This window comes from Anguilla rostrata, chromosome 14, assembly GCF_018555375.3.
Source record: "Anguilla rostrata isolate EN2019 chromosome 14, ASM1855537v3, whole genome shotgun sequence".
Taxonomy (NCBI): domain Eukaryota; kingdom Metazoa; phylum Chordata; class Actinopteri; order Anguilliformes; family Anguillidae; genus Anguilla; species Anguilla rostrata.
In genome coordinates this window covers 40,631,820-40,654,772 of record NC_057946.1, presented here as the reverse complement: position 1 = coordinate 40,654,772, position 22,953 = coordinate 40,631,820, and the positions used below count along the sequence as shown (strand labels likewise).

At 40.2% G+C, this 22,953-nt stretch overlaps 1 protein-coding gene across 3 annotated transcripts in view; it reads left to right on the top strand.

The window, feature by feature from the left end:
- Nucleotides 1-331: 331 nt before the first annotated feature.
- Nucleotides 332-22,953, top strand: part of LOC135239547 (anthrax toxin receptor 1-like) — a 56,083-nt gene continuing 33,461 nt past the window's right edge. For 2 of the 3 annotated variants that reach the window (XR_010325406.1, XM_064308270.1), the window contains exons 1-6: nucleotides 332-1,292; nucleotides 20,925-20,996; nucleotides 21,189-21,260; nucleotides 22,206-22,287; nucleotides 22,490-22,523; nucleotides 22,701-22,780. Coding sequence is in view for 2 of the 3 variants with exons in the window: in XM_064308270.1 (XP_064164340.1) it covers nucleotides 1,147-1,292; nucleotides 20,925-20,996; nucleotides 21,189-21,260; nucleotides 22,206-22,287; nucleotides 22,490-22,523; nucleotides 22,701-22,780 (486 nt within the window). In the remaining variant the exon portion in view is untranslated. Of the gene's footprint in view, nucleotides 1,293-11,305; nucleotides 11,963-20,924; nucleotides 20,997-21,188; nucleotides 21,261-22,205; nucleotides 22,288-22,489; nucleotides 22,524-22,700; nucleotides 22,781-22,953 lie in introns of those variants that run through there. The other variant, XM_064308271.1, reaches the window with a different exon arrangement.

The following is a 22,953-nucleotide window of genomic DNA, read 5'->3' as shown; positions in this document are numbered from 1 at the left end:
CTAATTCAGCAAATAATTTAACTAATTATATAATCAAGATCTGAGGCTGGAATGAAAACCTGCATACACACGGCCCTCCATGGCAACGAGTTTGACACCACTGTGTTAGATGATGGGTGGATGGATAGTAATTACTAGATTCCCTACAGGCCATTAGTCCTTGTCTGTGGAAACAGGGCCTTCAGTATGATATGAAAAACTCATTACATTATCTCATCTATCTTTGAGTTACTTTGAGTTGGGTTCTCTGTCCTACCACCAGGGGGAATCAGCACCACAGTGATCCAATTCGCTTACATTATTATTTCAGAGAGAGACAAAGAGGGAGAGAGGGAGAAGGGGGGAGCGAGAAAGAGAGAGAGAGAGTGAGTGTTTTGGAGAGTTTTGGAAGGAGTGTGAAGCTCTCATAAACTGAAATGGATTGCAGTGGAAGTCTCTGGAACACATGTGTCCCATATGTTAACAAGAAGAAGCAATGAAAAACAGGGCGCGTGTGTGTGTCTGTGTGTGTGCGTGCGCCTGTGTGCGTGTGTGTGTGAATGCTTGAGGGTTTGTCTCTGATCAGAGTTTCCCGATTCTGTCCAGAGAGTATCTCCTGTCTCCTGACGTTGGAATCTGAAAACTGCAGAGGATAACTCGATCGTGCTCTTTCTCGCTCTGAAGTTTACCTTCAGACAGTTGGAAGGACTGAAACAGGGAGCTCCCCAGATTTCACAGACCGTCTTTTTAAACCTGTTATGGAATAATTCTTTTTTAGAGAGGGTTCAGCAGGTGCTCTACCAGAACAGTTGCCTTTTAGGAAACGGATCAGAATCCACCTGTCTATTTGCTTTCTAGCCATTTTTTATCTGTATAAGAAGTATCTTGGATTACAATACAGTCTACAAAAAAGGAAAGGAAAAGAATAAAATAATTATTATTTGTATAATAAAAAATAATATATACATATTTTAAAAAAAGAAATTAAAGCAAACTGCACAAATGTGCATGAAAGTGAAGGACCGTTAGCAGAAGGAGGACCACTGCTGCATTTCTGACTCTGGCTCTGTTTTTGCAAGGTTTTTTGTTTTTATTTTTGAGGCTTTTGGGGGTGAATCTGTTGGGGATACTCGGGCTGCTTCTCCGGGTCTCCCCGACTTCAGCACAATGTCCTCCGGGCCAGTAGAGGGCGCCCACCTTTTGCTGAAGTTGTGCACCACGCTGGTGGTGCTAATGACAGCAGGTGCTGGACACAGCCAGGATGCCAGGTCCTCCTGCTACGGGGGATTTGACCTCTACTTCGTCCTGGACAAGTGAGTGAAGCCCGGTCTCTGTCTTACCAGCAGAGCGCCTGGTTCTGGGGGACGTCCACCAGGGGGCCCCAGGGGTTCAACTCCTATTTTCTACATTAATTAATTTGCATGTTTTCACAAGTGACTTACAATACACAGCATATAAAAGTGGTTGGAAGTTGACAGCCTCTGTGCATGTTGGCTAAGATGCCAAACAAACTTGTTGCCACTGCTTTCTAGTTGGGAAGCCAATTGAGAAGAATGATCCAATACAGAATTAATGAATAGTTGGAGAGTCTGGTGTTTTGAAAATGTGCTGACAGTGACTTGCTGTGGATATGCTGGCACAAAAGCCCAGTTAAGTAATAGGTCATAACAGGACATTGTATAATGTATACACAAGGAGGATGACAGAGTGCTACCCTCCTCTGTGCATGTGGGTTTGGTTGAAGCCACAGAATGACGTTTGCCCTCAAGAGCCAATTCAGAAGGATTATTTTTATAATTTATAATGCACTTTTACACTGATAGCGGCTTAATAAAGCAGCATTCATCCAGTTCTTTCTTTAAAATAAGCTTTACATTTCATTTAAAAAATCAAGACTGTCCAATTTGATTTGGAAAATTAAAGATAGGCTACTTGAGTGTGTTTGAAGAATCTCTGAAATTAGCAACTTGTCAGAATAAAAACATGACCTTGCTAGAGTCTCCACTTAAAACTAGAACTGCTTCTAAAAATATACATTTCAACTGTCAGGCCTCAACAACCATTATCTATATAGGCATTAAGATTTTCAGTCAATGATTTTTTCAGATTTCACCAATTGCATTCAAATTTAAAATCAAAAGAAAAATTACCTTTGTGTGTTCTTTAGCCATGCTGGGCCTCTGGCCCCATAAATAGCATTGAGTGTTCCCTCCAGAAGGTAATAAAGCAATAAAATTTTAAAAGGAGAGAAAACTCCAGGTTTTATATACATTTAGAAGACCTTGGTTGTGACTATAATTGCCATGGCTGTGTGTGTGTGGGTGGGGGGTGGGGGGGGGGGGGGGGAGAGGAGGAGAGACAGAGAGAGACCATTTCTGTGGTTTCACAGAGCAAGTTTGCCAGATCAAATTATATTGTCTATTTCTCTAAGGCGGTAATCTAAAAACTAGATATTTGACAGCACACAATTAACACTAGAAAGGCCGCATTTTTTACTACCTTCTACTGCTAAAACCTGACTCCCAGTGGCGTCAGGCTGATCCAGCATTACAGCATTACAGTGTCACAGCATTACAGCTTCATAGAGTTACAGCATTACAGCATTACAGCTTTACAGAGTTACAGCTTTACAGTGTCACAGCATTACAGCTTTACAGCGTCACAGCATTACAGCTTTACAGCGTTACAACATTACAGCTTTACAGCGTCACAGCTTTACAGAGATCCAGCGTTACAACATTACAGCTTTACAGCGTTACAGCTTTACAGCGTCACAGCATTACACCATCACTGCATTACAGCGTCACAGCATTACAGCTTCATAGAGTTACAGCATTACAGCTTTACAGAGTTACAGCTTTACAGCATCACAGCATTACAGCTTTACAGCGTCACAGCATTACAGCTTTACAGCGTTACAAAATTACAGCTTTACAGCGTCACAGCATTACAGCTTTACAGAGATCCAGCGTTACAACATTACAGCTTTACAGCGTTACAGCATTACAGCGTTACAACACTACAGTGTTACAGCATTACAGCTTTGCAGCATCATGGCGTTACAGCTTTACAGTGTTACAGTATTATAGCTTTACAGTGTTACAGCATTACAGCGTTACAGAATTACATTGTTACAGCATTACAAACTTAGTGTTACAGCATTACAACGTCACAGCATTACAGCGTTACAGCTTTACAGCATTACAACTTAACAGTGTTACAGCGTTACAGCTTTACAGTGTTACAGCGTTACAGCTTTACAACGTTACAGCATTACAGCGTTACAACATCTATTTCTGCACCCACAGCAGCCTAATTCCATAAACATTACAAAACCACAAGTTGCAAAACTATTGTCTAGAAATAAAGGACACAAATGTATCAATTTCATAATTTTTATTTCTATATTATAGTAGTTTTGTCATATAGTGTAAAGGAAATGTTTCAAGGTGCATTGCACTGAGCATGCTAAAATGTGCAAAACAAGGAAAAACACAACATGGAAAAAGGGGCTAAAGAATTACAAAGTGCAGTATCTTAAAAAAGTAATTTCTTCGGTCATAACAAATTCAGCACGTTTGTCTCTTCCCCAGTGCATGTTTACATACTGTATGTACTGTCTCTCTCCTCTTACTCATCAGTTCCACAGGGAATGCACATCTTTGTCTATCTGTGTGAGCAGGGAATGAGATCCACGCAGTTGTCCTTAGCCAAAGTCACAGTTTCAGTGGAAAACTGAAAGTATGTTGGAAGTGTTATCTCCGTTGAGTTAGCTGACTACAGCACCCACAATTATTATCCCCATGCTGAGGTCAATCATCAAAGTAAATCATCTTCATCAGATGACTGCATTGAATTAATTTTCTGTGATTATATGTGCAAACTTAGTTTCAAATGTGCTTGATCAAGTGATTTGTATCAAAACTTCAAACATTCAGTTGCTGAATAGGGTGCCGGAGGAGAAAGAAATCCATTCACACCTGGGTACCAGCACATTCTGCCTATTCACACCTGGGTACCAGCACATTCTGCCTATTCACACCTGGGTACCAGCACATGCTGCCTATTCACACCTGGGTACCAGCACATTCTGCCTATTCACACCTGGGTACCAGCACATTCTGCCTATTCACACCTGGGTACCAGCACCTGCTGCATATTCACACCTGGGTACCAGCACCTGCTGCATATTGTCTGGTGGGGGGTTTTGTGAAGAAAATGGCACAAACTGCCTGTATTTCTTTCATGAGTTGACTTTTTAGAATTCTAAAAGCAGTTATTTTAAGGCCAGATATTTAAGCCGTGGGTGTATTGGATTGGTGGTGCTGAAGTAATTATGAGTTTTGAGTCCAAACGCCTAATGGCATCATCTCTGCCCTTTGTAGTGTTAAAGGAAGGCTTATTAGAAGTGAGATTTCTAAACGATCAGAATGGCGATGAACCGGCCACAATCATGAAGTTGATCTGCCGGTCAGAAGCTTACAGCAGCCTATTTACTGAAAGTATCTTGGGAGATTTTTACGGTCAGGTTGTGATCTTTCACACCTTTCAGTCTGTGTGGGCTAACCCCCCCAACCCCTATCCGCAGCCCCTCTGTCCCCCCTTCTCTCTCTCTCTCTCTCTTTCTTTTTTCTTTTTCTCTAATTTTTGTTAACCCGCTCTCTGTCTTTGTCTCACTATCCCCGTCTGTTGATCCTTCCCTCTCTCTATCCTTCTTCTCAGTCACTTTTTCTCTCTTCAATATCTCTCTCTCTCTCTCTCTCTCTCTCTGTCCTCCCCCCACCTCTGTGTCCCTCTGTGTGTTTTTGTAAGTAATTTGCCGAGAGCTTTTGATGAATTTTCCAGTTGCAGACAGGCGGCAGTTTCTGTGGCGCCAAGACCTTAGACTGCAGGGATCTGTCCAAACTCCAGCAGCTGATGATTTAAAAGCACAAGGTAGACTGGAGTTTTAACCCCGAATAATCTGTTCTGTCCATCCCTGTGCCTCTTTACTGCAAACGCTGATGTGAAAATAGACAAAAAACAATCTGTTAATGAACAAGAGAAGGCCAAACTTCAAATATCCTGTTTGTGGCCTGAAAGTACAAAGAAAAGCAAAAAGCAAAAACAAACCAACATTCTCTTATTATCTCTTAAACACAATAGTGTTTAGTGTGTCCCATCATTTAAAAAGAAGAGATAAGAGAATAGTTAGTGTCCTAGAAAAACTTTAGTCCTTTTGAAAAATTATTTTCCCTGTTACACATAAATAGTTTCTTTCTACACATTATTTTACTTCAGGGGTTTCAACATAACCTTCTCTAAGACCGCTTTTTGCTTCAGCATGTGTAGCATCTGTACAATGTTGAATCTGAATGTGATCGGGCTGTTAGACCTTGGAGTTGGTGTACATCCATCCATTGGAGTACATCACTGACAACAAATGAAAAGAAGCACAATGCTCTTCAAGACATCATGCATTTTTTAAAGGATACATTCCTTTCACTTTTTCACCACAGTGTCAAAGGGCATCCTTGGATGCAGAAACAGTGTTGTACAATATCAGAAATGTTGAAACACATTTCAAAAACATTTTTGTATGTGCTTGCAAATTGAAACCGTATGGCTGGGATTATTTAGCACATATTTCGAGATTGACTCATTATTTCTATTTAGCAAAACAATGAGCTCTAACATCGGACTGATAAGAAAAACCGAAGCTAATTTTGTTTGAAGAATAGGGCTAAGATTATAACATGATTTGGCCAGCGTGTATCAAATGGCAAATTGGAATTTAGACACAGATAAAGCATTCCACTGTAGCTAATTCATTTGGTTCATGGAACCAGAGCCCCTGCCCATTATGTGAGGCTATTGAGTGGGCTTAGCCTGTGCTGCTTCAGGAGTCCAGTGCTAGCCACTTTCAGCTTTCTTTGTTTATTCCTTACTTACAGTCTGGGATGGATCTACAGGTTATCGGTGCAGGGGGAAAACGTGATCTGAGGGCCCCTCCAGGTGTATACCTGAGCACTAAACCATTGTACTGCAGAGCAAGTCCATGGATTCATTTAAAAACCAGTTAAGTCCAGCTCAATACCTGTTGGGTGTAAAAGACAGACTGACTTTGCCAGTTAAAGCATATTTTGAAGGCATGGAGAGGCTGCTTGGGTCCATTCCACAGCCACAGTGTTTACTGTGTTTCAGCACCAGGGATTAAGTCTCTAATCGACTAAAAAAAATCTACACACCTTGTTTTCAAGGAAATGACTGCTGATCAAAAAAAAAAAAAATCACAAATACCTGCAGGCACTGTGGCCCTCCAATTTGTTTCACAACCCTGGATTAAATCTTGTGTTTGCCACATTTATGTAAATTATGTTCAAACTTAGCAGAGCTCACACACCATCCATGACCTTGACTGATTTTATTTGACTAGATTTGACCCAGAATCCATGATCATGGTGTTGAGCTAAACCAGGGGTGAATTATACGAGCCAATAAGTTTCAGTATTTGTGTCAACTAACTTCTCAGTTATTTAACAAGTGAAAACATTTACTTGATCTGATATTTTCTAAATCATGAATGGGATATTTTTCTACATCTACAGCTGAAGACTGCATTTGTGTCCTTGGTGAAAATGTTTTGCTGTGGTCAATGCAGGAGCGAGCCAGGGCTTGTGGATACAGATGTTCAGAAAACCGCAACAATAAGAGTCTGCATATTTAGAAGGTTAGGCAGTACGAGACTGCACATTTAGAGGGTTAGGCATTAAGAGACTGCACATTTAGAGGGTTAGGGTTAGGCAGTATGAGACCGCACATTTAGAGGGTTAGGGTTAGGCAGTATGAGACTGCACAGTTGGAGGGATATGGTTAGGCAGTAAGAGACTGCACATTTAGAGGGTTAGGGTTAGGCAGTATGAGACTGCACAGTTGGAGGGATAGGGTTAGACAGTAAGAGACTGCACATTTAGAGGGTTAGGGTTAGGCAATAAGAGACTGCACAGTTAGTGAGTTAGGCAGTAAGAGACTGCACAGTTAGTGGGATAGGCAGTAAGAGACTGCACAGTTAGTGGGATAGGGTTAGGCAGTGAGAGACTGTACAGTTAGAGGGTTAGGGTTAGGCAATAAGAGACTGCTCAGTTAGTGTTAGGGTTAGGCATTAAGAGACTGCACAGTTAGAGGGTTAGGCAGTAAGAGACTGCACAGTTAGTGGGATAGGGTTATGCGGTAAGAGACTGCACAGTTAGAGGGTTAGGCAGTATGAGACTGCACAGTTAGAGGGTTAGGGTTAGGCAGTACGAGACTGCACAGTTAGAGGGTTAGGCAGTAAGAGACTGCACAGTTAGTGGGATAGGGTTAGGCGATAAGAGACTGCACAGTTAGAGATAGGGTTAGGCAGTAAGAGACTGCACAGTTAGAAGGTTAGGGTTAGGCAATAAGAGACTGCTCAGTTAGTGATAGGGTTAGGCAGTAAGAGACTGCACAGTTAGAAGGTTAGGGTTAGGCAGTAAGAGACTGCACAGTTAGAGGGTTAGGGTTAGGCAATAAGAGACTGCTCAGTTAGTGATAGGGTTAGGCATTAAGAGACTGCACATTTAGAGGGTTAGGCATTAAGAGACTGCACATTTAGAGGGTTAGGCAGTAAGAGACTGCACATTTAGAGGGTTAGGCAGTAAGAGACTGCACAGTTAGTGGGATAGTGTTAGGCAGTACGAGACTGCACAGTTAGTGGGATAGTGTTAGGCAGTACGAGACTGCACAGTTAGAGGGATAGTGTTAGGCAGTACGAGACTGCACAGTTAGTGGGATAGTGTTAGGCAGTAAGAGACTGCACATTTGTAGGTAGGTAGACTGCACGTTAAGGGTTAGCAGTAAGAGACTGCACAGTTAGAGGTAGGTTAGGCATAGAGACTGCCAGTTAGTGGATAGTGTTAGGCAGTACGAGACTGCACAGTTAGAGGGATAGTGTTAGGCAGTACGAGACTGCACAGTTAGTGGGATAGTGTTAGGCAGTACGAGACTGCACAGTTAGAGGGTTATGGTTAGGGTTAAGGTTAGGTGAACTGTAGCAGTCTGAACTGCCTGTTTCTTTGTGTTTTTAAACTCTTCCCTTCAGAATGTTATTTTTCACCTCCTTCCTTCTTTTATTTCTTCTCCACTGTTTTTCCTTTCTGTCTCTGTCTCTCATTATTCATAGCCTATCCCCTCTTCTTCTGCTCTCTTTCTCTGGCTAAAATATTGCATTCTTTCCTCCCCTCGCCTACTCCTCTCTATTCCTCCATTTCCTGGTACAAAAGTCCAATTTGGACACCTCACACAGACTTCTTTTTTTGGTCTAGAAACACAAACACTCCCCAACCATTACTATATATACAGCTCTGTATCATATATGACTCCACTCTCTCTCTCTCTCTCTCTCTCTCTCTCTCTGGTTTTTATCCTGGGGTTTCCATACAGTCAAAGACAGAGGGCGAAGTCTCAGCTCATTAACTTTGTTTTGGGGCAGGCAAAAATGGCAATTTACCTAGCCATAAAGCCATGGTTGATCGGGGGGATGCACAAGATGTGGTGGCTATGGTCAGGGGTATGATTAAGGCCAGAGTCATGGTAGAGTTCAGGTACTGCAAGGCCATGAGGACACTAGGAGTTTTTCAGAGTGTATTGGGCTATAGGGGAGCAGTATGCTCAGTGGAGGAAGGAGAGCTTCTGTTTGCTCAGGGCATTTGGTGACTGAGTAGGGGTGTCTTCTTTGCTTTTGTTCACTTAAGTGAATTAATTGTCATTGATGCATAAAAATTATGCATTGAACTCACCATTGGTTAAAATTTAAATTCTCTCTCTCTCTCAAATTCAAATTCAAATTCAAATGCTTTATTGGCATGACATATTTAAAAATACATATTGCCAAAGCGTACTGACAACAGCAATCAACTACAGTAAGAATATATAATCAAAAGGAAAAAAGAAGACAGGCAGCAACAACGATAACAGCACAAATGATAGGAACATAATACTTATCTATTAAGTTAACTGAATTAAATTAATTATATTATATACATGTACACATACACACACATTCATATATATATACATATATATGTATATATATATCTCTCTCTCTCTCTCTCAAATTCAAATGCTTTATTGGCATGACACATTTAAAAATACATATTGCCAAAGCGTAGTGATAACAAGAATCAACCATAGCATCAACCATAGTAAGAACATATATAGTAAAAATAATAATTTAAAAAATCAACAACGATAACAGCATAAATGACGGTAACATAACATCTATCTATTAAATCTATTCTATTAAATTAACTACTCAAATTCAAATTGCTTTATTGGCAGGAAATACATATGTACATATTGCCAAAGCATCATAAATTAATTCAAAATACATATAGTGGAATACTAATAACAGTGAACATTCTATAAACAAAAAACAGAACAGTAACAATATTAATGTTCAATCAACACAAGTATTTAATGAAAAAATTAATATAATTATGTAAGATGGTCACTCAGTGTCCCTCAGGTTATAGCAAACTGAGACATATTGAGTCGCAATTGGTGCTGTTGTTCCTTGTCCTAATAGGACTGCACATTTTTCATTCTTTGATAATGAATGGAAGTTTTTTTATAATTTCTGAAAATTTGCGGTGATATATTTTTCTTATATTTGTATATTTTGTACAGTTTAGGAGTAAGTACATCTCTGTCTCCACCTCTGCTGTCTTACAGTGACCACATAGAAAACAATTGTGCGGTACGAATTGGCAATAAGGACGGAGTCCTTCACACGAGAATACATTCATGAGTTACTGGTGTTGTTGGAAAAGTCTGCAGCTCCTGATCTCACACTGTGTGACAAAGAGATCAAATGTTTGCTCTATGCAGATGATCTGGTCCTCTGTCACCCACAGAAAAGGGGTTACAGCAACACTTGGATCTTCTTCAGCAATACTGCCAGAACTGGGCCCAGGCAGTAAATTTTAAAAAGACAAAAATCATGATTTTTCAAATGAAGCCCAGATGTCAGGAAAACAGATACAAATAAACTCTAGGTAACACCGCCCTAGAGCACACTCTGAATTATACTTACCTTGGTCTGACTATCACTGCATCAGTTTCCGCATAGCAGTAAATGCATTAAAAGAAAAAGTTTGAAGATCAATATTTATTTATTTATTTATTTATTTAAAAGGGACAACACACAGTAATCAACAGTAATCAACATTTCCACAGTTGCATCAAATGGTACAGTGCCAGAGTTAACTCAAGAGCTAATTTTCATCTGTATATGCAATAGAGAGACAACTTTTCAAACTAAATATCCCAATTAGAATCTGGTCCAAATTATTTGACAGTGTAATTCAGCCTATTGCGCTTTATGGAAGTGAGGTCTGGGGTCCACTCAGTCAGCAAGACTACACTGCATGGGACAAGAATCCAGTTGAAACATTACATACTGAATTCTGCAGAAATATCTTACAAATACAAAGGAAAGCACCTAACAACGCATGTAGGGCAGAATTAGGCCGATTTCCATTGGTAATAAACATACAAAAAAGAGCTCTAAAATTCTGGATACACCTCAAATAAAGTCCCAATGACACGCTACAATCTAAAGTGCTACAATCCCAAGAACTGAACCCAGAAAAGAGTCCCCTCAGTCAGATGGTACTGAAGCTTACTAATTCTGTAACCCAAACTAACCTGCACCACGCTCCGACCAGCACTGCTTACCAGCCGCAAATCAGTATAACCCAAATTATGCAACAAACAAAAAAACTGTATTTGGAACATTGGGATAAAGAAACCAAAACACAAAGTCGACTAAATTGCTATCAAACCCTTAAAAAAGACTATACTCCAGCAGAGTATCTCTTCTCTGTCAGAGATACAAAGCAGAGACAGATTCTGACCAAATACAGACTCAGTGACCACACCACTGAAATTGAAAAAGGCAGACACAAAAATTCACGGTTACCAAAAGAAATGAACTACTCTCTCTCTCTCTCTCTCTGTTTCTCACACACACACTTTCTCACTCTCCTGCTATTCCTCCCTCTCTCCTCTCTCTGTCTTTCTCCCATTTTCCCCTCCCTTTTTACTCTCTCCCTCCCTCCTTTCTCTCTCTCTCCCTTTCTTTCTCACTCCCTCTCCCTCTCCCTCCCTCTCTCTTTCTCTCTCCCCCTTTTCCCTCCCTCTTTCATCTCTCTCCCTCTCTGTCTCTCTCTCCTTCCCTCTCTCTCTCTTCCTCCATCTCTATCTCTCTCTTCCTCCCTCTCTCTCTCTGTCTCTCTCTCCCTCCCTCCCTCCCTCTCTGTCTCTCTCCTCTCTCTCCCTCTCCCTCCCTCCCTCTCGCTCTCTGGTACAGCTGTCCCAGCTCTTCTGAATCTGGCAGCTGTGTCTGCAGTGGGACTCATATCTTCCTAACAATGGAAAAAAAATGGTGGGAGGAGCAGAGAGACAGAGGGAGGGAAAGAAAAAAGAAGAGAAAGACAGAAAAGCATATAATGCTGTTAACTTAAATAATATAAATTCAATATTTGCAAAAACATATTGAATAACTGAGTGAATAGCTGAGGACTTTTGGCTGAAGAGCACAGATGCTGTAATAATTTGAACCCTACGCCCAGCTGATGTGTCCCCAAAGGACCTGAGCTAAATATCATGTGGGAAGAAACTGGAGTTTGCACTGTGGCGGATCTGGAAATGAATAACCATTGATAACTACAGTTAGAGCTGTCGCACTGGCGAAGTGGCATTTGAGTTATGGATTTGATGCATCTGAGCATGTTTGGTAAATTTGGTGACTCACTGCATCCTAAAGTAGAAGGAGACATGCTGTTGGCACTACGTCAGTGAAGATCATGCAGCGCACTGCAATTTTGGTGCAGCGCAATGCAATTTGGGTGTCAAGCATAGTCTACGACTTGCACCGCCACCTGCCCCGACCAGGTCTATGGTGTAAGTCGCAGCCCAGCACATGGTGAGTTGCTAATTTCAGGGCTTTCACATGCAATGTGCACAGTAGCATAACCTATTCAAAAGCCAATAAACCGTTTTTATGAATCATATGCTGTTCAATTTGACTTTGATATAAATCCCCCCCAGCAGGAAAAATGCACACTTTTCATTTAACATTTACTGTCTTTCTTCTTTTAATAATGTTATTTCCTGTGTATATTTCTGTTTTTAATTGTTTATGGCTGTTCTGACAGTGGTGCCGGGGTACTGTATTCCATTATTTTTCTTACAGCCCTTAATAATGACAAGAATGACAATAAATGCAACTTGAACTTGACCAATCTTTTCATTGTAATTGCATGACTGTAGTTAAAATGATAGCTACAAGTAAGCTACATGCATTAACTGTATTATTTATCTGTGCATACATTTAGGTAGCCTCAAAATTAAATAATGTGTTGGTCATTCTATTCTATCAAAATGGAAAAATGTAACTTCACAGCACCTCAGGAGTGCCATTTGGAAATATTAAAGGAGTACCATGGTGATTTTCACACTTTCTCTGTTTTATGTGCTATTTGCACAAGAGGCATTGAAGAAACACAATGAGCAAAGTATTAAATATGTCCGTTCTGTATTTTTGGAGAAATATGCGTTTTAAATTCATCGTCCCATTTTCAACCGGTTGAGAAAGTTGTCATTTTTCTACGTCACGAATACAGTAACCACTCCTATTTCCACGCCCCGTAAAGAAATCTGACAGGACACACCGTCCTGCTGTTCAGACAATGCAAATATTTGACTAACGTTAGGTTCACTTAAATTAGAGTTCCTTTAGATTATTTCTGGTTATATTCATTTAGCTAGCTAGCTAACGTTAGCTAGCTAGGAGGTTTGCTTTCATAAGGCAATGTTATCGATAACGTTAGCTTGCTAGTTCGCTTTTATGAGGACGTTATAGTTGTGCTTTTATCTTAACTTGGCTAGCTAGATAGCAAAAATTGTAACTGGATACAAGTCAACGTCCTTACCTTAGCTATCTATCGATACTTGATATACTACTAAGCTAGCTAGCTTGTGAAAATTCAGTCTCCCAAAGAGAGCGCGTATCATGGGGGTAGCTATGGTAACGGGGAACGGTCTGTCAATCATAGCTAACTGACAGTTCTCATTACCACGCCCAGACGGTTCGGGTGAATTTTTATAGTGGGAAATTTAGGCTTAGAAAAATACGTTTTAAAGTACATTGAAATGACTGAAGAATAAAAAAATTATGCACATTTGTTTTGTTGTTGCCTGAAGACAACTGGGAAGTGTCACGTTCAACCACCATGGTACTCCTTTAAGGCCTCTGTGCCATTGGAGACAAAATAACCAAGGAAAAAGTCAAGGTATGCAAACCGCAACTAACCCTCCAAAGGCTGCCAGAGAGAGATATTGGGAAGGCATGCTTTGAGCAGAGAGGCAGGGACACAGTTGAGAAGGCAGGTGGAGGAGCTAGATTTATGAATGATTTCAGTGATGTAGGCAGGGTCAGCGAGTGGGAAGCTTCTGAGGGCGACATCAGGATTAGTATTATGAGTTTCTGTGGGAGTATCAGATGAGCTGCTGGGGGAGGTATCTGAGTAAATGTTGTTTTGTCTTAAAAAAAATGTAGGAAAGTATTACATTGTTGACAGAGGTAGTTGAAACCGTGGCAGTTATTGAGAGGGTCAACTGACTTAATTTTATGGAATGATACAACACACTTTTTACCGAAATGAGGAAGGATGATGTCAAGGCTGAATTCAATGAGCTTGTGGTCAGAAATGCCAAGATCTGAACCAGAAACAGAGACAGAACTGTGGCCTGTGGAGCAGATTTGGTCTAGTGTGTGGCCATGAGTGTGTGTGGGGAAGTTTACATGCAGTGTGAAATTGAAGCAATCAAGTATTGACATGAATTCAGTGTTAAGAGAACATTGAGAATCCAGCTGAATGTTAAAATCACTGAGCAGGATCACAGAGGGTCACAGTGAGCTTTTCTTTCATTGAGTTCAGCTTCGGGGGCTCCTAGGTTCAAGAGAACCTTGTTTTCAATGCAGGAAGCTCCATTATCCTCCATTAATTCAGAAGGAGATTGTGAGTACACTAACCCCAGAGCCATTAATTCAGAAGGTTGTGAGTACACTAACCACAGAGCCATTAATTCAGAAGGAGATTGTGAGTACACTAACCACAGAGCCATTAATTCAGAAGGAGATTGTGAGTACACTAACCACAGCTGGATATATATACTAAAGCAATTCCGGTTAAGTACCATGCTCAAGGGTACAACGGCAGTGTCCTTACCCAGGAATCGAACCTACGACCTTTCGGTTACAAGCCCAGTCCCTTACCCACTGTGCCACACTCCGTCCTAACCACAGAGCCATTAATTCAGAAGGAGATCGTGAGTACCCTAACCACAGAGCCATTAATTCAGAAGGAGATTGTGAGTACACTAACCACAGAGCCATTAATTCAGAAGGAGATTGTGAGTACACTAACCACAGAGCCATTAATTCAGAAGGAGATTGTGAGTACACTAACCACAGAGCCATTAATTCAGAAGGAGATTGTGAGGAGAAACCCCCACAGGAGAAGCCAGCCACATGAGAAACCCCCCGCAGGAGAACCCAGCAGCAGAAGATGCACTGTGGAACATGCTTGCGGCAAAACCCTGTCCCTGGCTTGTTTTAACCCCCCTACCTGGGCCGTGGATCACTGTGAGGGGTCACAAAAAGAGCTGACCCCTCTTTCTTGGCCCTCTACTCAAGTGATTCTACTTTTGGAGAACACATTTCAGGCTTTGGAGGGACTGGCATCACACAAACTCTGCCCTCAGCAGAGCCCTGCACTCTTAGCAGCCGACTCTAGCTCTGCCAGCTTGTCACATCCTCAACTCCAGTGGTCTCCGAGCCTCTATAACAGCAGGAACCTCTGCCCGCATTGTGCTGCTCCTCCCCTCCATCCACACTCATCCTGGGTACCTTTATAGTCCATCATGCCAGTCTGAATTGCAGTTGTTTTTAAATGCAGCCCCATTGCTGTCAGTAAATTTTATAGTTTCAAAGTTTTTATGTTTAAAATTATGTGCGACGATCCTATACTCTGTGTATATATTCTATGCTATCTACTGCCCCCCTAAACCAAACCCTGTGTTCTTGTCTGGATTTACAAAACTGTTATCTTCTGTTGTTCTAGATTATTATTAAGTTTGTTCAGGTGCTTTTGGTTGGTGACGTCCGCATAGATGACACTTTAAATAGCACTGCAGCTGAATTTTTAAACATTACTGAGTCCTTTAATTTGGTTCAGCATGAGCCTGGCTCAAATCACATCTTGGCCTGATATTTAGTCTTGGCCTGGTGTTTAGTCTGGGCCTGGTGTTTAGTCTAGGCCTGGTGTTTAGTCTTGGCCTGGTGTTTAGTCTGGGCCTGGGTTTAAATAGCATTGCTATGAAAGACCTCTTTGTCTCTGATCATCAGTGTGTCATGTTGGACACTGTTTTCAGGCTGCTGCTTAACCTCCAAAGTGTTCTGTGTTCTTAATAAACATATGGCCTGAAGGTTTTCCTCCTTTTTATGAAAACTTGTGACAGCATACCCAGTCATTCAAATACTAATGGCCTTTTAAAGGGGAATTATACTTTAAAACACATATGGGCTTATTTTATTTCTAATTTTCTTCTAATTAATGTGTCGACCTTCATTTTTCGATTAGTTATCTCGTTTAGTTAATATTTTACAATGTTTTGTTGCTTACCTTTACAAATTCAGGAAGTAGACCTAGGCGGCATATCATTGCGCGACTTCAATGCTATGCTTTTCTTCGAAGGAGAAGAAAAAACCAGAAACCGTACTACTATGTGGACTTGCGCTAAAAAAAATAGGTCCTTGTTTCTAACATTAGACATTTAAAACTAAATAACTAATCGAAAAATGAAGGTTGACACATTCATTAGAAGGACAATATAAACAAAATAAGCCCATATGTATTTGAAAGTGCAATTCCCCTTTAAGTTATTTTAATCAGTTATGCTGATAGTTAGTTATGAAATCAGTTATCTCTTTTAGATACTATTGCTTATTTTAAAACCTAGTTAAAGTCAATTACTCTCCTGCGCAAAAAAAATGGGCCAAGCCCAAATGGCAAAATATTATGCTTTTAATGGTCTTAACAACAAATCATTGGTCAGAAAATTAGCAAGAATTAAACAAATGCACTCCTGAGACCTCCTGTGCCACCATTTGCTCATTTGCTTTTGCTGCAGTGAACTGTTTGGGGAAAAGCTAGAAACAGGGCAATTCACTTATACAGTAGACAAATTAACATGTCAAATAAGAGTCATGTTTTGTCTTTGGTTGCATATCATTTGCATGCCATAACTTCCTGATGTCTGTGACCTATCAACATCATCAGAGTCTGGATATCTTATCTTCAGGTTGTCCTACAAGCGATACAAAAACTCTTTGCATTTGAATGGATCTCTATGGGAATTGGGGGTGGGTCTAGATTCAGCTGTAAATTATGCTGATACAGTATGGAACACATTTGTTGGCTAAATAAAAGTCATCAAAAGTCCAAGGTATCAAATGAGCATTTCTCCTGATTAATTTTCCTGTTGAACTCAATGGAAAAAATATTCAGGAGAAACAATGCTTGTAGTATCTACTGCATATCTGGCAGCATCACGGTGCTTTGAGGCTCATTTGATACCTTGGACATGCATATGCATATACATAAATAAAATGTATTATTATTATCATTTTTTAAATAGAGCATTGCCTTGCCTTGTTTAATTATTTATCAACAGCCTCTGATAAAATTAGTCCCAATATTCTTCTGGGTAAGCTGGACAATTTGTTCTGATAGTACTGTTTTTTTAAGTGCAGGTGGTTCGGGGTCTACCTTAAAGGCAGAATCCAAGCAATAGTGGCAGAGGGGCATCAGTCTAGTTTTCTTGAGGTATCAAAGAGGTCCCCCAGGGTTCTATGTTGGGGTCTTTGCTTTTGTTTTATACATAAGTGAGCTGGGCTCACTGATTGCAAATAGTTCTGTTCATTACTGTACGGATGATAGCATCATTTACACTTCAGCACCCTCAGTTGATAAAGCTTTTAGAAATTTACAAGCCAACTTTCAGGCCATTCAGAATGTCTATCAGGTCTTAAACTTGTGTTTTACCCAGCCAAAACAAATGACATGCTCTTTAGTAGATATGCTTTTTAGTAAAGGGAAACATCGCTGAAATTGTAATATTTATACAATGGGTGGGTTTGAAATTCAGAGAGCCCAGTGTTAAGTATTTGGGTATCTGGTTAGATGAAGATTTATCCTCTAAAACATGATGTTACTGCCAATTATGCTGCCAGCTGTGCATGTTCTCCGATTTGAGAAGTTCTACATCTGCAAGCCCTACCCATCCCTCTCCTCACAAAAATGAGCGTCATGCTCAGAAATGTCTCGAACACATCTTAGAAGAAGAAATTCCGGCAGAGGAGCATGGATTCGGCAATCGTGTGCAAAGACAGAGCCATGTGTGCAATTACCAGTGCATCATAGAATGGTTATTTTATAATGTTTTCAAGGTAAAACTCCTGCATAGTATACCTTTAAGGAAAAAAGCAGACATCATTCATAGCTTAGATTATCCTGAAATCTGCAATGGAGTCAAAAAAATAGCATTACACCAGCATTGCTCATATCAAAAGGTGTTGCAAGGGTGACACAGTTTGACTCCTACCTAGCTACTTCGGTAGCTAAATTTTTGAAGATACCACTAGCTGGGAAGCACAAAGTCCAGGTATACTAGTGTTCCAGCAGAAATAATGCAAGCTCCCCGTCCGTCTTCACCTCCCCCTGCTCCCGAAGCTCTCGCCACCTTCTGAATTGAGCTTTGATATTTATTGTAGTATTAGAGCTAGCTGTATCTAATTTTCTTTTCTTCTTTTTGACATTAGATAGCACCATTGATGCAGGAGCAGGTCATTTGTCCATCTCTGGCGAAACTGTTACGTTCTTTCTCAAGTTACTACCTATGTGTACTGTTATGTCAATGTGCTAGGTCAAACTCATTGTTAATTGGCTAATAAAATGAACCGGCCAATCTCCTTGTTTGGTTCACCTTGTAAACCACTTTGTTTGAAAAACAAAAACTCAGGCTGATTTCCTGGTTTTAGAACATAGACTCTGAGGGTATAAAAATCTGGTACTGGATTTCTCTTACTGCTGCTCTTTCTGTGATTGCTGCCAATTAAGCATGACTGTTCCCTGACGTCTTTTGAAAAACTTACCCAATGCAGTTTTAAATTAAGGCAGGAGGGGGCCTTAATCTAGAACAGGTAAAACAGAATACTATCTGGCTTTCATGAACAAGAAAATTAAAAACTAATCAGGAATCAGGAGTGGGACATTTCCTCAAAAACCCTAAAATGGATGTAGACAAGTTTTTTTTTTTTTTTGTCTCATTAGAATTGGATTGAGACCAACCAACCAATCAATATTAGGTAAATTATATGAAAGCCAAAATCATAACATTTAAATAAATCATGATTCTGTATCAAAATTACAGAAAGTAGAGATTTTGAATGTGTCTATGAAAAACCATTTTCCTTCCTTTGAATGATGAAAATCCTGGAATAAACTGGATTTAAACTTTGTTAGACTCCGATGGTCAAAATTCACTAACAAGATTAAAAAATACAAAGTTTAAAAATAGTTAATTTTTTAATTAATTCAAGTTGGGGGGTCAGTGTTGGACACATTTGCATCCTTATATAACTGGTTGTATAATGCCATAATTTTCTAAAATAACTACGTTTGCGCTGAACAATGTTTGCACATTTTGTTTCAGTACTGATGATAAGTGGACGTTTCACACTCTGTCCTACTTTCTTTTTTTAACCTCTTAGCGCACAGCCCCTAGTGGTCAGCACGCTAAATTACTAAACTCAGACATTCGGTGCTACTGCAACCAAAGTATAAGTTAATAACAGAAACGCATTGTTTTAGTTTCATTAGTAGATGATACACGACAACTATTCTGAATACGGAGTTTCGCAGTGCCACCAGTGTCGCTCTGGTCGTTCATTTAACACGCATCCCCTCCCTGCAGTCTCATCTACAAAACACCCCCCACCCTTGACATAATGGACAATATTGCCTATCTTGGCATTCATAAAAATATTCTTTCACCACAAAAAAAAAAAATCGTATTCCATCATAGCAACAAGATAAACCCGACAATAGCCCTAAGATATACCTATACAGCAGTGAAAACCCTGCTCACTGAATAACGAAATAAACAAGAAAAAGTTTTTAAAAATGATACCATGTAATTCTACAGTCAATATCTGGGACTAAATATTGAATAAATGTACAACCTTACCATTGGTTTTACGCGTAGAGATGTCCCTTTTGAGACTGAATGGTCACACATTGTCTTGGACAATCCGTTTGTGAAATATACGCGCATTTGGGATGCCTGGGTATCTTCCAAAATAGCTGTGAGTAATACCACACGTGTTGTTTACGGCGTTGTCGCCCTTTTTAGTACAGTCTGGCTTGATTAATAATTCATTTATTTAGTAGGTGAGAGTATAAGCTTTCTAACAATGTATAACATTTTCTTATCATCGCATTCAATTACGCATTCACTCTGTGGTAGCAGTAAAACAAAGACGCTGCTAACAAAACATTTGTCAACTATTTTTATGAATTTCTTGGAAAATATTATTATTATTGAGGACTTCTGAGCATAGCTAAGCCATATGTTTGCTGACAGACCGAGCTGACATTTTCTGGTGTAAGACAGGAGCGGATAGAACTATATCATTGATTTCCTGTCTCTGTCTCTATCTACTGAAAACAGATAAGATTTCATCATTGCTATGTAAGTATTACTGCTGAAAATACTTCGGTTATATATATTATTTTTGAAATTGAGTGTCTTTAAATAGGTTAGTGGTATTATATAATGTGGATATTTCACACTGTAATGTAAGCTTAGTGTAATAGTTTTTGTGAGCATGCAACAGTGATGACGTGAGAGTTGGAGCATTGCCAAAACGTGGTGGATGGTTGAAAATTGTTTTCATGTCGTCCCATCCCCATACAAGAAAACATATGAGAGTACAGAGTATAGAAATACAAACAAGAGATCATTATTACACATTTAGGTACTGTACCGCATTGTGTGACAATATTTTTACACTATTTTTTAACCTGATAGTAATGTTCCATCTTAAAACTTCATAAGGGACTCATTTATATGTTTTATAATGGACAAAAAGCATTTGATTCATTTTTGGAGAGATTTTGGATATGTTTCTGGACCCCTAGATATTTTAGACAGTGGTCTAAAATATCTAGGGGTCCAGAAACATATCCAAAAACTGATGGAAAGCTTGTAATTGCCACTTGAAAATGATGCAACAGTGAGTTTCTTGAGACAAAACAGTTGATTTGCAGTGAAATACGTGAATATTTTGTGATTTACAGCAATGCATCATTTAGACATTTTGGATAGATTTGGAGACGCTGGGTACACTGCTTAGTTTTTGCTTCATACATCTATAGTAGTTCTACATATCCACCCTTAGATTTTATGAACTTGTGGTCAAGAAGTTTTTGATCCAGCACATGTATAGTTTAACCTGCTGTATATATGCAATCTCTCACTCAGTATTTCACTGCAAACTAAAAAAGTGCAAATTCATTTTTGATTTTTTGTCTGCATTTGTGGCACTTTATTTCTTCCAAAATTATGACTATAAACAAATCTGCAGTAGTATTGCAAATTGTACAAATGTCTTGCTTCATTTAAGCCATTTTTCAAGTCTCTGTGATGTTCACATCTGGAGTTATAAAGCTTTAAATAGGGTACCCCCTAAATGGGCAAGGATTGGCCAGATTTGGCATGTGCGCTAAGGGGTTAACCAAGTGTCACCTTTCTCTTTGCAGGTCTGGCAGTGTTCAGAACCACTGGGATGAAATATATTACTTTGTCAACCATTTGGCACATAGATTCATAAGGTAAGGGGAATCAAAAATCCTGGCCAATATAAAAATGCCCCCCCCCCCCTCCAAATAGAAGGATAATGGGTAAGGGTGAGTGTAAGTGTATTTTCATCCAAATTGTCCAAACGGCTTAAGAAAGTATTTATTGCCAGTGGAAGAAGGCATGCGAATGTGGAGCTGCTGTGTGATGGCTTGTGTTCCTCCCAGCCCACAGCTGCGCATGTCCTTCATCGTGTTCTCCACCCAGGGCCGGATCCTGATGAAGCTGACTGAGGACAGGTGAGGACTAGGCCTGCAAGAGTGCACTCTGCAAAAAGGACAAGTGCTTTGTGACCCATGTCTTTTAAGAGAAAACAAATTACCACTGAAACAACAACATGCATCTTGTCATCACAGTATTTTTTGGGGTTGCTGGACAGGCTGGTTGTGGTCATTCAAACACTAATGCATTTTTAAGAACATATTACCTTAAAACAATTAAGTGACAAATATATAATCTAAACAAAGTGGAAATGCAGGAGAAATGAACTTCTGCACCAAAATGATTATCCCAGGGTTAAGGGGTTAAAGAACACGTCTCGACGCATTATTGTTGAAATTGTCCACATGTGAACAGCTGGTATATTACTGTAAAATCTCAAACGTAGCCTGCAGGTATGTTATTGTGTCAGAGAAACGTGAGCTCCAGATCCTGTACACAGAACACTCTCTGGCTTTGAAAGGAGAAGCTATTTTCAACCATTTTGTGTTTCCCTCCTGTTCCATTCCATTATGTGTGTTCCGGCACCACCACTAGCCCGCACTGCTTAGATATCCTCCAGTGATGCAAACACTGCACCAGCATGGAATGGAATGTTTTTCCCAGTGCTTCGGAGGGTGGAACTGGACACTGTTTTACACATAATGCCTGAATCCCAACAGTTTTGGAAAATTCACAAACTTCAAAACTCCATTCTGTCGCCGCATTAGGGCTCTTACTGTCACTTAGGGCTTGAGGGCAGAAATACTTTTTTCTCTTCCAATGTATGTATCTGATCTCATTTTCTTCATTTGTCTGTCCACTTGTTTGTGTGTCTGTCCATCTGTATGTGTGTCTGACCATCTGTATGTGTCCGTCCACCTGTTTGTGTGTCGATCCATGTGTATGTGTGTCTGTCCATCTATATGTGTGTCTGTCCATCTGTCCACCTGCCCATATGTCCATCTCTCTGTCTGCCTGTGTAGGGAACAGATTCGCATGGGGCTGCATGAACTCCAGACGGTGCAACCGGGAGGAGACACATTCATGGATAAGGGTCTCCAGAAGGTGAGGTGCCCAGTGGCACTGCCTTGGCTTTCAAAATGGACAATGGAAACTTGTTTTTTGAGGTGGAAATGGTCACCAGTCTGGATCAGGTTACAGAGTGAGCAAGGAGCCAAAATTATATCATTGCCAGAAACTGACATCAGCGCATGAAAAGGCTTAGAAAAGTCTCTTAGTCTCTAAATCCCTCTTTTTCTTCCTTCAGGCCAGTGAGCAGATATACTATGGGAACACAGATGGTAAGCAGGTGTATCAGCACCGGAAGTATTTGTTAAATTCTACTTTTGGTGGGCTCATTGCATAAGGTCAATGTTTGGATTCTTTCTTTGCGGTGCAGAGCATAAGCCAGACAGCACATGCAGTATTTGTTGAGGTAAGCAGGCTCTGTTTACTCTGGTCTGTTCCCATGGATACAGGGTACCGCACAGCAAGCGTCATCATTGCTCTGACAGATGGAGAGCTTCGCGTGGATCAGTTCGACCTGGCAGAGAGAGAGGTAGTGCCCATGAATGTCAACATGTGAACATGTCAATACCTGCCATCCCAACAAGTTATGACTTGGTGGAGCGGCTTGCCCCAAACCTATATAGCACTGAAAGTTTGACACTTTACAGGGTTCACTACAGAAATAACCACAATGAACACATTCTCCGTTTTAAGGACTCTCAG